Source organism: Rosa rugosa, chromosome 7 (assembly GCF_958449725.1).
Source record: "Rosa rugosa chromosome 7, drRosRugo1.1, whole genome shotgun sequence".
In the NCBI taxonomy this organism is placed as follows: domain Eukaryota; kingdom Viridiplantae; phylum Streptophyta; class Magnoliopsida; order Rosales; family Rosaceae; genus Rosa; species Rosa rugosa.
The window spans coordinates 568,880-582,385 of NC_084826.1; the positions used below are offsets into that span (position 1 = coordinate 568,880).

The following is a 13,506-nucleotide window of genomic DNA, read 5'->3' on the forward strand; positions in this document are numbered from 1 at the left end:
CAATGCATACAATCTCAATCATACAAGGAAAGTAATCTTACATTGAATAGGAATCTAGATCATTCTAATGTAACCCTATTACCACTAGGTCAAGTAACCTAGAGTTTGGGCTAAACACAAATTAGGGTTTTCCTTGAACAAGATTTGAATAAAATGAAAATGGAGGAAAAGATTAAAATATTAAATTTTGTATGAGATATTAAATTTTGCATGAGATAAAAGACAAAATTATTAAATTTTTTTGTTTCTTTTTCTCGTTAGGGTTTATCAATAGTAAAATCCAAGGACTCTCTCTCTCTCATAGCGGCGCGATGTATTTAGCTCTTGTCCGATGACTGACGTCGCCTCGACAACATTATGTTGCTACTAGATGGGCGTCAAATGGCCTAGACCTTCCGGATTGCTTTACTTGTTGTTAGGTATCATCATTTGACCCTCGTGCCTAGGCACCCGCGAAAGCCCACCCGATCTATCGAAGAAAAGCCCATTTCGGCTCAACCAATTTAAGCCCAAATAAGGCCCTCTCGGCCTGAAAAGCCCAGTGATAGTTTGAGAGTCATATTTTAAATTTGATTATTCAAGATGGGCTAGCTATTTTGTCTCCATCTATTGACAAAATAAGCAATATCGCACAAAGTATAAATTCCTCTAATATGGGGCATGAAATATCGGTATGGTGTTGCATTGAATTCCTCATATTGTGTATTTAATTGCATGTAGCCGCTGAACTTGTTACTGACATGGCTTCATACTTGATGTTGTTGGAGATTAACAGATTCAATGAATTATGCTTGAGGTATATGTTCTTCATATGATTTACATATTTGATAAATTGTATTAATATTTGGGCGAAGTATTAAGTCCAAATCTATATATGTTCTTCATATGATTTACATATTTGATAAAATTGTATTAATATTTGGGCGAAGTATTAAGTCCAAATCTATATATGTGTGTGTGTATATGTTCTTCATATGATTTACATATTTGATAAAATTGTATTAATATTTGGGCGAAGTATTAAGTCCAAATCTATATATGTGTGTGTGTGGCCCTTCTAGTGAGGGATCATTTTTCTTGGTCATTTTAAGAGATAGCTTATTAGACCCACTTTTTGATCATATATCCACATCTCCACCATTCAGTTTTTAGCTCTATATGAGTAGATCATCTCTGTAAATTTTCAGCGAAATTGATAATCATTAAGGCATTCAAAATTGCTATTTGAAATTATAAACATGAACGGTTCAGGTTGGACAGATTTGGTTCATCCATTGATTTAAACTAGTTCGATACCTTAAGGATCATCAATTTGGCTAAAAATTTGCAGATTTGATTTATACATTAGGACAATAAAACTGAACAGTTGAGATGCCAAATTAATGCAATCGAAAAGTGGGTCTCACAAGGGATCCTTTAGTGGCAGGGCCATTATATATATATATATATATATATATATATATATATATATATATATATATGATCAAGAGGACATCCTTAAACTTGAAAAGTGAAGATGTATTTATTTTTAGGATATATTTTAATAATCAAAACCACCCATTCTCTAGTTACATACACACATATGAATCATACAAAAAATTAGCCAAATCGAGAAACGTGTAACCATTTGATTAGCACAGTGTTCGTTTTAATTTTATCTAACGGATTACATTTGTTTACACATTTTTGAATGACCAAATGATTATGGATTTGGTTGGTTTTTTGTAGATATCATTCTTGTTTAGGAATCTAAAGGATCAAAGGTTGAGATCATTGAATTAGATCACATACTAGTGTAAAATAGCAAAAATCCTCAAATTCTTAAAGTAAGGAGGTCCTCTCTAGAACGGGTCCACACACACACATATATATATAAAATTTCATAAACATGATTAAAAACTTAGGCCCAGTCCGGGCCCATTTAAATAGCCCTATTCGGCCTGAAAAGCCCGCAAAGCCTTAGGCCTAGGGTTGGGGCTAGGCTTTGATTATTCAAAAAAAACACCCAGACCCGGCCCATAAAATTGCATAAACACTTCAAAGCCCTACCTAGCTCGCCCTGAGCTTTGTTACAATCTGTACCTATGCTTCCATAAATCTCGGACAAAGTTGGAGTTTATTTCTCAATATGCAAACACTAAAATCAACTACTTTGTTAACCTAGCTATATCTCCAGTCCAATTTAATCAAATGACTTACAGATGTTACAGGAACAAAATTGAAATTCATGACTTGCGGACAATGTCCAGCAAATCGTGAAGGAGAATGTTATTTCTTGTTGCTCGAATGATTAAGAATTCGCGTGCTTCGTGATACTTTTGTAAGACCACATTGAAGAGGGGATGAACTGGTTCCAACAGATTGGTCATGGGCAACGTATACAGTCTTCATCATCTTCATCTGATTATTATAATGTTGACAACTTGACATACAGAACGACCACTTAAGACAATAACTTGTGATAAAAGTCTCTTCATCTTTAATTCCACCCTCCTTGTCCTGCAAGCACAAAAGTATGTATAGCTGCAACCCAAGTCCATGACAGAGCGGCTCCATTCTCACATTCTTCACAAAATTAGAGCCGATATCATTGATATTCACTTCCTGCTTGGATTTACTAGGCTCATCACTTTCGCCCACGCGAGATATACTAGACGTTGTACTTGTACAACTATGTTTAATTGCTATCCATAGTGCAGTGTCTTTCAAAATCCGGGAGCACGAGTTGTTCATCAATAATTGGACTTGCTCCGAAACACCTTAAGAACAAACCCTAATTTATCCACGTTCCAACAAAGTACCCTACTCATGGGCACCTCTCAGGAGTGCTAACAGCTACCATCTGACCCTTGCTCACATCCATGCTCTCCACAAAGTCTGGAGATTCCTTGACCGCCGTTTTGAACGCGCGCTTTTTTCTTGGCTTAGGCTCAACAGACATCTTGAGCTTCTTACGCTTCAAGTCTTTTGATTTGGGATTGTTCTTCCTGCCGGGGGGATGTCCAACCTTGAGCTTCTTAGCTGGGGAAACCTGGATCTCCCCAATGCTAGAGAGGGTTAAGGGTTTATGGGTTTTTGAGGAGTGGTTTAATTAAGGATGAGAGAAGAGTAAAAGGAGCAGAGCATGGTTATGATTTTGGGGAGGTTTTGGAGGAAGAGTGTTACACGACAAAGATTTTGTGAACAGTGAAGTTCAGTCTTTGATTTTTGGTCTGAAAAATTGAAATGTTTTATCTAGTAAATTGTGTAAGTGTGCAATTGTCAAATTGCCACAAAATATAAGGAACCGTTAGTTTTGGATATTTTAGATCGAAATTATATACTTTTCTTTTAATTACGGAGAGATAATATATATATTAAATTTCGTCCAATTAAAGTTATGTAAATCTGATGAATTAGATTTATGACTATAACTTTGACTATAAAATAGATGGTTATTGATCCGCCTCCTAGGCGAAAAAATCTCATTTGGCGTTAAGATAGCATGTAGAAAAGGGCTGCTTCCAACTGGATTTCCGTTTTGATTTACTGCACCATAAAAGAATATTTGTCGATCATGAGGAAGATCAAACTCTTCTTCGCCTACCGAAAATAAAATAGCTTCTTCCGGGGAGTTCGTCCCCTTACTAATAAAATCAAGCTCATCTATTTGTTAGACTTTTGGAACAAGAAATAATTTCATTTCTATAGACTCACTTATGTCTTTGCATGGCTTATAAGGAAATCGAATAAGTTAAAACGTTATGGTAAATACTAATGGGATTATAGGACTTTTGATCCAATTAGGAAAGAAACGCCCGCAGGTAATTTGTTATGGTAAACTAGCCTCCATTTTAGCTGCCACGTAGAAACAAGTGCTATTGAAATTTTGAGAAAGAGAACTAGCTTTGAGAATAAGAGCAACAATGGCAGTGTTTGAGTGCATTAAGAGAATGATTTATATGTGTATATTGGTTCTCTTCCTGTTCGGCTTCATTGCCGAAACACGAACTGCCCCAACAACAGTCGATGACGACCCCGAGGAAGTTGCTTCCATGGTCTCCTTGAGCATCCAAAACAGCATCGAAAAAAAGCTCAGGCAACTCCAGGGATCATCCTCATTATCATGTGCTACAGGGAATTCCATCGACGACTGTTGGCGATGTGACTCCAATTGGTACAACAATCGGAAGCGCCTCGCGGACTGCGCTATTGGTTTCGGCAGGAACACAATTGGAGGCCGCGACGGGCGCTTCTACATCGTCACTGACTCTAGTACTGACGACGATGCCGTCAACCTTAAAGTCGGGACCCTTCGCCACGCTGTAATACAATCCGAGCCTCTATGGATTGTGTTCCAACGTGACATGGTGATCCAGCTCAAGCAGGAGCTTATCATGAATAGCTATAAAACCATCGACGGCCGCGGAGCCAATGTTCACATTGCAAATGAAGCATGCATTACAATCCAAAACGTCACGAACATCATAATACATGGCCTCCACATCCATGATTGCAAGCCTACGGGGAATGCCATGGTGAGGAGCTCACCGTCACACTTTGGTTGGAGAGGAATGGCAGACGGTGATGCTGTGTCGATTTTCGGCTCCAGCAACGTGTGGATTGATCACAACTCACTCTCCAACTGCGCCGACGGCCTCGTGGATGTTGTCATGGCCTCAACTGCAGTTACAATCTCTAACAATTACTTCTCGCACCATAATGATGTCATGTTGTTTGGTCACAGCGACTCTTATACTGGAGACAAGGACATGCAAGTGACGGTTGCTTACAACCACTTTGGGGAAGGACTGATGCAAAGGTTGCCGCATTGTAGGCACGGTTATTGTCATGTGGTGAACAATGACTACAGCCACGGTTGGGGGATATATGCCATCGGTGGAGGTGCAAACCCTACCGTCAACAGTGAAGGCAACCGATTTGTTGCTGATCTGAAAAGGTACCCGGATTCGAGTGAGGTTACCAAGAGGACTTCGGGGGACAAGTTGGAGTGGAAGAACTGGAATTGGATTTCTCAGGGAGATTTGTTCTTGAATGGTGCCTACTTTGTTCCGTCTGGAGCAACCGGAGCTAACTCGGAGGCCTATGCTAAGGCCTCGAGCTATGCAAAAGCTAAGAAATCTTCCATGGTTGGAGCCATAACTTCTGCTGCTGGTGCACTCACCTGCCGCAAAGACCATATGTGCACTAGTAACTAGCTAATACCTCACACTAAATGTTGTTTCTTTTCTTCTTTCTTTGTTAGGTCAGGTCATGTGTTCAATAGTTTTAGTTCTGAACTAGTATTAGGGGCAGATCAATAGAGCCTAAAATGATAGTCAAGTGTCGTCAATTATCTTTTAATGCATTTCATCTCCTGCTTTTCCAATCTGTTTTGAATTGCTTTACTCATACCATCAGAACATGAGTACGGAGTAGAAAATAACAAGCAAAAAGATCTCTCCTATTCCTTCCCCGGAGGCTCACTGGCCTACTGGGGTAGACAACACGCGACACTTTTAGACGGTGTGAACCTCAACAAAAATCAGGTTATAGTAGAGTTCTAAAGCATATGCAATTCCATGATAATTTCACAATGGACAAACTTTAACTACCACATTCAGCATAAAACACACAATGAGCAATATTGAAGGCAGAAAAATATCTCAATCACCAGTGTCACATGTATGGAACTTTTATAAGCCATCATCTCTAATGTATGGTGCACGCTACAGGCAGCATAGGCTGACAAAAAGTGCAGATATGTATTATACATCTCTCTATCTAAAACAAAACAGCTTTCAAATCTCAAAAACAATCCCTAATCTGGAATTTGATCATAGTCCCCATTTTCAGGAGATTGGTGGGCTGCACGACCACCTCTTCCTGCAAAACAGAAGCTTGTTTCAGTAAATTGGCATACATGCTTTATATGTACGAATCATTGCGAAGGTACAGAAGGACAAGTGCTCTAAATGCTTTATACCTGCCAATTCATAAGCACCAGTGCTTCTGGCATCTGGACCAGTCCTCCAATCTGTGGATCCATGCATGCCCTGAATCATGAAATGACTTCCGCCAATAGCTTGCTGTTGTTCATCATTTGCCCTGACCATATTTCTTCCAGAAGAGTCCACCGTTGAGCGGAAACCTACATTCATCATAGATGCTCCACCACCTGGCGATGGCATCCTGGGCATAGAAGCCTCGACTTTTTCCTTTTTGTTATCAATCAGAAAAGTACCAACAATAACCTGTACATAGAACAATACAGTAGAACCAATCAGTAAACCAACTTAAAAGAGCAGAAATTACAGTTAAGAAAAGGGTTACTAAACGTCCCAGTGCCCACTAAAATGGAAAACAAAAAAAAAAACAAAAAAAACAAAATTTTGGACATCAGATCAAAGCACCAATATACCAGAAATAAAGGTTTCACTTTGCTTAACAATATACCAGATTCTCCACCACGCTTCTACAACTTTTCCTTTTGGGCCTCCTCAGCAGTGGTCTCCTTGGTAGAACCTGGTGCCTCATTATGTGTTGTATGCGCTTGTGAGCTCTTAAGTTCCTCCAACTGCAATACAGTGCATATTGTGCGGTCTTAGATGTATAACAAAAGGGGAGTTTTGGGCATACACAACTCAAATGAAGATCAAATATCAGATGCAGGCTATTAGGCAGATACTACCATATATTAGTTCAGAGGAGAACAACCAGGAGACAACCTTTCAACCTTATACACACACATACGCGGCATCTTAAACTAGCAGACTGACCTATTCCACTTTTCTCAAATATGCTCCCACAACGAGAGTCATCCTTAAACAAATCTATAGACAAATTACATCTTCATAGTCATCTAACAAGCTGTGTAGTAAATATGCTTTCAGCACACATCAAAAAACAGAAATGTCTAAAGTTCACATTGGTAACCGTCATTGACAGATTACATAAGCAAATAAGGAGGTGTATCATTCTGCATTACTGATCAAGAAGGATACATGCACGATAGCTTATGCTTTCTATCTGTGGCCAATTTTAACAGACAACTATTCATTTTCTGGTGATTCCAATTCAAATTTATATCTTCAAGATACTTTCATTACTCGGTATAAATTTGATTATTCAAACAACAGAAACGGTGAGAGTATGTGGTTAGAAGTTAGAACCATGGATAATACCTCAGGACGGTTCTTTATATGTCTGAACTCTTGCCCTTCTCCTATTTAAGTGTGCAAGTGTAATGCATGTCTAAACCCTATCATATTCAGTAGTTGCCTTTACATGAGATTTCAAAAATCTCCTCTCTTCATCTCCATTTGATACATGGTTAACATTTATTATCATTCTACATACTTGCAAAACTACACAGATCAATCCAAAACAACGCTCTTGGCCACTGCCTACACCAAGCTCAAAGGCCAAGAAGGAGAAAAGTACCTCTGCACTGGTCTCTTGGTAAGCTGTGAAAAGTTGGTTATACTTCATCTGCAGATCTGATAATTCAGCCTGTAGCTTTTCATACTCGGACAAAGATGGACCTCCTAACTTTTGTTGAACAAACCTGCCATATCAAAACTGATCACATACACAGGTTTAAGATTGAGCAACAATGTGGAATGAGATAATAGGAAGAGAACCCAAAACTGAATGAAATTAAAAGCTAAACATCTTTCTTTCAACAACTGAACAAAGCGATAAGATTGAATAACCAACAATGACATATTTGGGCAATTAGTCATATAACATTGGAATAATTGGCAATTATTTAATAAAAATTATAAAATTTGATGAAAGGGTCAAAGACTAATCAACTCACTCGAGTGTTATGATATTATTCATTTCGGAAACATGAGTTGTATTGCATGTGATTAGCACGAGCATTTCTTAATTAAGCACGAGCATTTCTTAATTAAGCTAGTTAGAGTTAAGTTAGAGTTAATTTGGTAATTAGGGGTTGTCTAATGCAACGTCCACATGAGTGACATGTGTCCTCATCTGTTAGCTGGTTCAAGTATAAAACCCATCATCCATGATGTAGTGACCATCGATCAATATATCAGAATTTCTCTTTTGCATTCTTTTCTTCCTTCTGCATTTCTTTTCTTCTCTTCGTTGGGGCCTTACCCTAACAACTGGTATCAAGAGCCAGGCGTCCATGGTTAAGCTTAAGGGAGTGGGGAAACCCGCGGATCCGCCTCGCAACCCCAGTTGTTAGGGTAAGGCCCCAACGAAGAGAAGAAAAGAAATGCAGAAGGAAGAAAAGAATGCAAAAGAGAAATTCTGATATATTGATCGATGGTCACTACATCATGGATGATGGGTTTTATACTTGAACCAGCTAACAGATGAGGACACATGTCACTCATGTGGACGTTGCATTAGACAACCCCTAATTACCAAATTAACTCTAACTTAACTCTAACTAGCTTAATTAAGAAATGCTCGTGCTAATCACATGCAATACAACTCATGTTTCCGAAATGAATAAAATCATAACAACTCCATCCCACCTAAAGTAACAGCTTGTCCTCAAGCTTGGAACTCTGGAAACCTCCGCATGATCTCATCTGCCTCTTCCCAAGTGGCTTCTTCCACCTCTGTGCCCAACCACTGGATTAACCATTGAGTCACAGCTGCATTGTTCTTTTTAGAAATCCTTCTTTCCAAAATCCTAGCTGGGTACCATCTTGGATTGTGAGGATCCACATCAGGTGGTAAGTGTGCTGCAGTCACCACGGCTTCACCAATCTTTTTCTTGAGCAAACATACATGGAACACAGGGTGAACTTTGGCTGTACTAGGAAGCTTTAGTTTGTAAGCCACTGAGCCAATCTTCTGTTCCACTTGAAATGGCCCATAATATCTTGGTGAGAGCTTGTGAAACAGCCTTTTTTGAACAGAGTGCTGCCTGTATGGTTGCAACTTCAGATACACCCAATCCCCCACAACAAACGATCTCTCAGTGTGATGTTTGTCATAGAAATGTTTCATCCGAGCTTGTGCTACTTGCAGATTTCGTTTCAGCAATGCAAGCAACTCATCTCTCTTTTTCAACTGAGTGTCTACTGCTTCCACAGCAGTTGAACCTGGAATGTAAGGTCTAATAGTAGGTGGTTCATAGCCATAAAGTGCTTGAAAGGGAGTCATACCTATTGCAGAATGGTGAGCAGTGTTATACCACCACTCCGCCCATGGTAAAGCATCCACCCAGGTATGGGGCCTTTCACCTACCACACACCTTAAGTATTGCTCCAAGGTTCTGTTCAGGTTCTCAGTTTGGCCATCACTTTGGGGATGGTAAGCTGAACTTTTGTTGAGAGTGGTTCCCTGCAGTTTAAAGAAAGCTTCCCAAAAATTGCTCAAAAACACAGGATCTCTGTCAGAGATAATAGCTTCAGGTAGTCCATGCAATTTAAAGATGTAGTTGACGAAGTGTTGAGCAACCATTGAAGCTGAATAAGGATGAGCTAAGGCAATGAAGTGCCCATATTTAGTCATTCGATCAATAATCACCATAATAACAGATTTCCCATTGGAGTTAGGTAAACCTTCAATGAAATCCATTGAAATCTTAGTCCAAGCCTTCTCTGGAATTTCATTTGGCTGAAGTAGTCCTGGAGGATTAATAGTTTCGTAATGGTTTTGCTGGCAAATGTGGCAGGAGGCAACAAAAGCCTTTATATCCTTCCTCATTCCAGGCCAAGCAAATGATCTGAGTACTCGTTTAAGAGTTCGTGAAGTTCCAGCATGTCCTCCATTCTTTCCCCCATGAAACTCATTTAGTATTTTCATTCTCCAGTCATCACAGGCAGGTACAAATATCCTACCCTTATAAAGCAATTGAGCATTGGTCACAGAATAGTGGGAAGGAGGAGAATGACCTTGTGCTATCTGCTGCAGGATGGTGCTAGTTTCAGTATCCTGCAAACAAGCTTGTTGAATTTCTGCCAGGTAAGAGTGGAGTGGTGAGGAGACCCCAGTGAGTGGATTCAGAGATCCATACTTAGTGATGGTCTCATCGGAGATGGTCAACTCTTGCTTCCGAGACAATGCATCAGGAGCAACATTGTTCTTGCCTGGTTTGTAGTGAATTGAGTAGTTGTACCCCATGAGCTTAAGTAACCACTTTTGTTGTGCCGGAGTGGTGATCTTCTGCTCTAAAAAATACTGAATTGTTCTATGATCAGTGTAGATCTTGAAATGGTTGCCAAGTAAGTAAGGTCTCCAATGTTGGACAGCAAAGACCACTGCCAACATTTCCTTATCATAAACTGGTAATGCAACATGTCTGGGGGCAAGAGCCTTGCTCAAAAACGCAATTGGATGTCCATCTTGTGACAGAATAGCGCCTATACCAAATCCGGAAGCATCACACTCAATAGTGAATTCTTTGGAAAAGTCGGGCAAGGCTAAAACTGGTGTGTGCATGAGAGCATACTTCAAGTCCTCAAAAGCAGCTTCAGACTCTTGTGTCCAGTGAAACTGACCAACCTTCAACATGTTAGTGAGTGGCTTGGCAATGAGGCCAAAATTCCTCACATATTTCCTGTAATACCCAGCTAGCCCTAAGAACCCTCTGAGCCCTTTGACAGTTAGAGGTTTCTGCCAATTCTTTATGCATTCTATTTTTGATGGATCAACTGCCACTCCTTCCTTGCTTATGACATGACCTAAGTATTCAACCTGTGGTACCCCAAAACTACATTTACTCTCTTTAATCTTCAAAGCATGCAACTGTAGCCGCGTGAAGATTTTCTCCAAATGTTCCAAGTGAGCTTGTAATGAGGAGCTGTAAATTAATATGTCATCAAAGAATACCAGAGCAAACTTTCTTAAATAATCTCGTAGCACATCATTCATAACTGACTGAAAGGTAGAGGGAGCATTGGTAAGTCCAAATGGCATAACGAGAAACTCATAGTGACCATTGTGAGTTCTAAAAGCTGTCTTGCTCACATCAGCAGGGTGCATCCTGATCTGGTGATAGCCTGACCTTAAATCAAGCTTGGTAAAGATGACTGAACCATGAACTTCATCGATCAATTCATCCACTACTGGAATAGGGTATTTATCCTTCACTGTGACAGCATTTAGGGACCTATAATCCACACACATCCTCCAAGTACCATCTTTTTTCTTAACCAACAATACTGGGGAAGAAAATGGGCTAATACTTGGCTTAATAACCCCATTAGCAAGTAGTTCCTGGACAATTTTCTCAATTTCAGCCTTTTGAAAATGAGGATACCTATATGGCCTCACACTCACTGGAGGTGTGTTAGGAAGTAATTCGATCTTGTGATCTTGCTTTCTGGCTGGTGGCAAGGATGTTGGAGCTGTGAACAAATCTGCAAATTTGTGTACCAAAGCTTGAATCTCAGGAGTTGCAGGTTGTACCTCCTGTGAAGTGAGTGAAGGTTGAACTTGAATTAACATGGCCTCCCTTTCCTTTCTCAGTAATCTGATCATTGACTTGCATCCTATAACAACAGCCTCCGCTTTAGTTTCTCCCTGTAATTGAAATATAGTACCCCTAACATTAAATTTCATCAACATGGTATCAAAATTCCAGAGAATATTCCCAAGTGACCTTAACCAGCTTGCACCGAGCACAATTTCACACCCAGTGACTGGTAAGACATAGTAATCAGCAGAAAAAGCAAACTGTTGTAACTGTAGGTCAGCATGGACTTCTCCTTGAGTTTTCATCTTAGCTCCACTTGCTAGGATCACATTTAAGGGGGGTAGTTTGTGCACCTGGACCTTAGTTCCCTTGAGAAGTTGGGGATGTATAAAGTTGTGTGTTGCCCCCGAATCAATGAGTACATGTACCACCTTGTTGTTAAAAATGCCTTTAAGCTGCATGGTGGCTGGATTGGTGTTACTATCACTCATAACCTGCAATTTGATAAGAGGTTCCTCCAAATCAATGATGGGAGGGACTTCTACCATCTGTTGCTCTTCTGAGACCTCTAAAAGCTCACTTTCACTTGGTACAATTTCCATGCTCATTAGTTGCCCTTTTCTCCTGCAATTATGTCCAGGTTTGTAAGGTTCCTCACAAAAATAACATTGATTTCTAGCCCTCCGAGCCTCAAACTCGGCATCTGACAACTTAACTCTGATGTTGCGAGGGCCTCCCACTGTATTGTTACTGGAATTAGCCTGTGTAGGGGGAAATGATGGCCCTGAGGTTCTAGTGTGCAGGTTGGCAGGTGAAGGCCTACTGCTGCTATTACTAAAGGTATGGTTGGCAGTGGAGTGATGGCCTGTTGACTTGTGCAGGGTCGAGCTTCTCAAGTAATTCCTGTGACCTTCATTCCTAGTTTCATACACTCTAGCTAACTCACATGCTTCGTAGAAAGTCCTAGGTTTTTGAGCTTGCACATCCACCCGGATATCCTCCTTTAATCCCCCAATGAAGCATGACAATAGTACCTCAGCAGGGAAGCCAGGAGCTCGTCTTGAGAGTCTGGTGAATTGTTCTTTGTATTGCTCTACACTGCCTGTTTGGGACATTCGGGCTAGGGCTGCTTGATACTCCGTTCGATTGTACCCACTGAATTCCCTCATAAGTAGGTCAGCCAATCATTGCCATGTATTAGGGAACTCATGCTTGAACATGTACCACCGATCAGATGCCTTATCAGTAAGATGCATGGAAGCAATGGATAACTTTCTATCCTCAGGTATTTGATAGAACACAAAATACTGCTCGGCCTTGTTCAGCCACTCAACTGGATCTCCACCACTAAACACACTGAAATCTAACTTCATTTGCTTCATGGTGGGGAGGTTTGGATCGACATATGGAGAATATAAGTGTAGAGGCACTTGTTGTGGAAATTGAGGATAGTAGGGTGGTACCATGTGATGGGATGGTGGGATATGAGTGGTGGTGGTAGCATAAGTAGGTGGAATTTGGTTGTGGGAGGTGGTTTTAGTGGTGGTGGAAGGCATAGTAGGCTGTGGTGTAGGTGGAAAACAATTAAGCATAGAGACAGAGTAAGGGCCGGAGTAGGTCATGGTGAATGGATCCGGTTCATACAAGGGCTGACCGTGGCTCCTACTGACGTAGGGTGAGCCAGGCACAGGCTGTTGAGCTCCTCCAACAAATTGGCCCATCGGAACATACATATTGTTTACTCCCACCATCTTAGTACCTCCCTTACTGAACATTGCTCTATCTTTTCCCCCAGTACACATGTGTGTACCATGTACATCAGAGGTCCCATCAACAACATTACTCACAATAGCATTAGTAGAGTTGATTAGCCCAACCGCATCAACAAAATTGGAGTTGAAAAAGGTGGAATAAGAGAATGATTACCCTCAGATCTGACAACGGTGGAAGATGAAGCCTCAGAAATGGTCGCCATCTTTGGTTGAGCTACTGACGACGGAATAGATCCGAATCGGACAGTCCCATCAGGTTGAGGAACCGCAGTGCTCCCTTGGCTTACCATTAAGGACTGAGAAGTGGTCAAACTCTCCTTGACAATTGTGGTGAGGGAAGAAGTG

At 40.6% G+C, this 13,506-nt stretch overlaps 2 protein-coding genes and 1 long non-coding RNA gene across 3 annotated transcripts in view; 1 reads left to right on the plus strand and 2 right to left on the minus strand.

The window, feature by feature from the left end:
* Positions 1-3,992: 3,992 nt before the first annotated feature.
* LOC133723409 (probable pectate lyase 15) lies at positions 3,993-5,271 on the plus strand. The gene has a single exon (XM_062150234.1). The coding sequence runs from the start codon at positions 4,035-4,037 to the stop codon at positions 5,196-5,198; it is 1,164 nt and encodes a 387-aa protein (XP_062006218.1). The 5' UTR covers positions 3,993-4,034; the 3' UTR covers positions 5,199-5,271.
* A 327-nt stretch (positions 5,272-5,598) lies between these two features.
* LOC133723695 (AT-hook motif nuclear-localized protein 14-like) lies at positions 5,599-6,234 on the minus strand. The gene is made up of 2 exons (XM_062150573.1): positions 5,966-6,234; positions 5,599-5,865 (listed from the first exon to the last, which is right to left on the minus strand). The coding sequence occupies exons 1-2, from the start codon at positions 6,177-6,179 to the stop codon at positions 5,801-5,803; spliced, it is 279 nt and encodes a 92-aa protein (XP_062006557.1). The 5' UTR covers positions 6,180-6,234; the 3' UTR covers positions 5,599-5,800.
* A 171-nt stretch (positions 6,235-6,405) lies between these two features.
* The window catches only part of LOC133719931 (uncharacterized), a 10,847-nt gene continuing 3,746 nt past the window's right edge, over positions 6,406-13,506 (minus strand). Inside the window, exons 3-4 of the long non-coding RNA XR_009851564.1 lie at positions 7,423-7,546; positions 6,406-6,556 (exon numbers count right to left, since the gene is read on the minus strand). This is a non-coding gene — a long non-coding RNA (uncharacterized LOC133719931). The remainder of the gene's footprint in view (positions 6,557-7,422; positions 7,547-13,506) is intronic.

Coding starts and splice junctions, on each gene's coding strand:
- LOC133723409 (XM_062150234.1), top strand. CDS start 4,035: ATGGTCTCCTTGAGCATCCAAAACAGCATCGAAAAAAAGCTCAGGCAA.
- LOC133723695 (XM_062150573.1), bottom strand. CDS start 6,179: ATGCCCAGGATGCCATCGCCAGGTGGTGGAGCATCTATGATGAATGTA. Junction 5,866..5,965: donor TGGTGCTTATGAATTGGCAG/GTATAAAGCATT, acceptor TCTGTTTTGCAG/GAAGAGGTGGTCGTGCAGCC.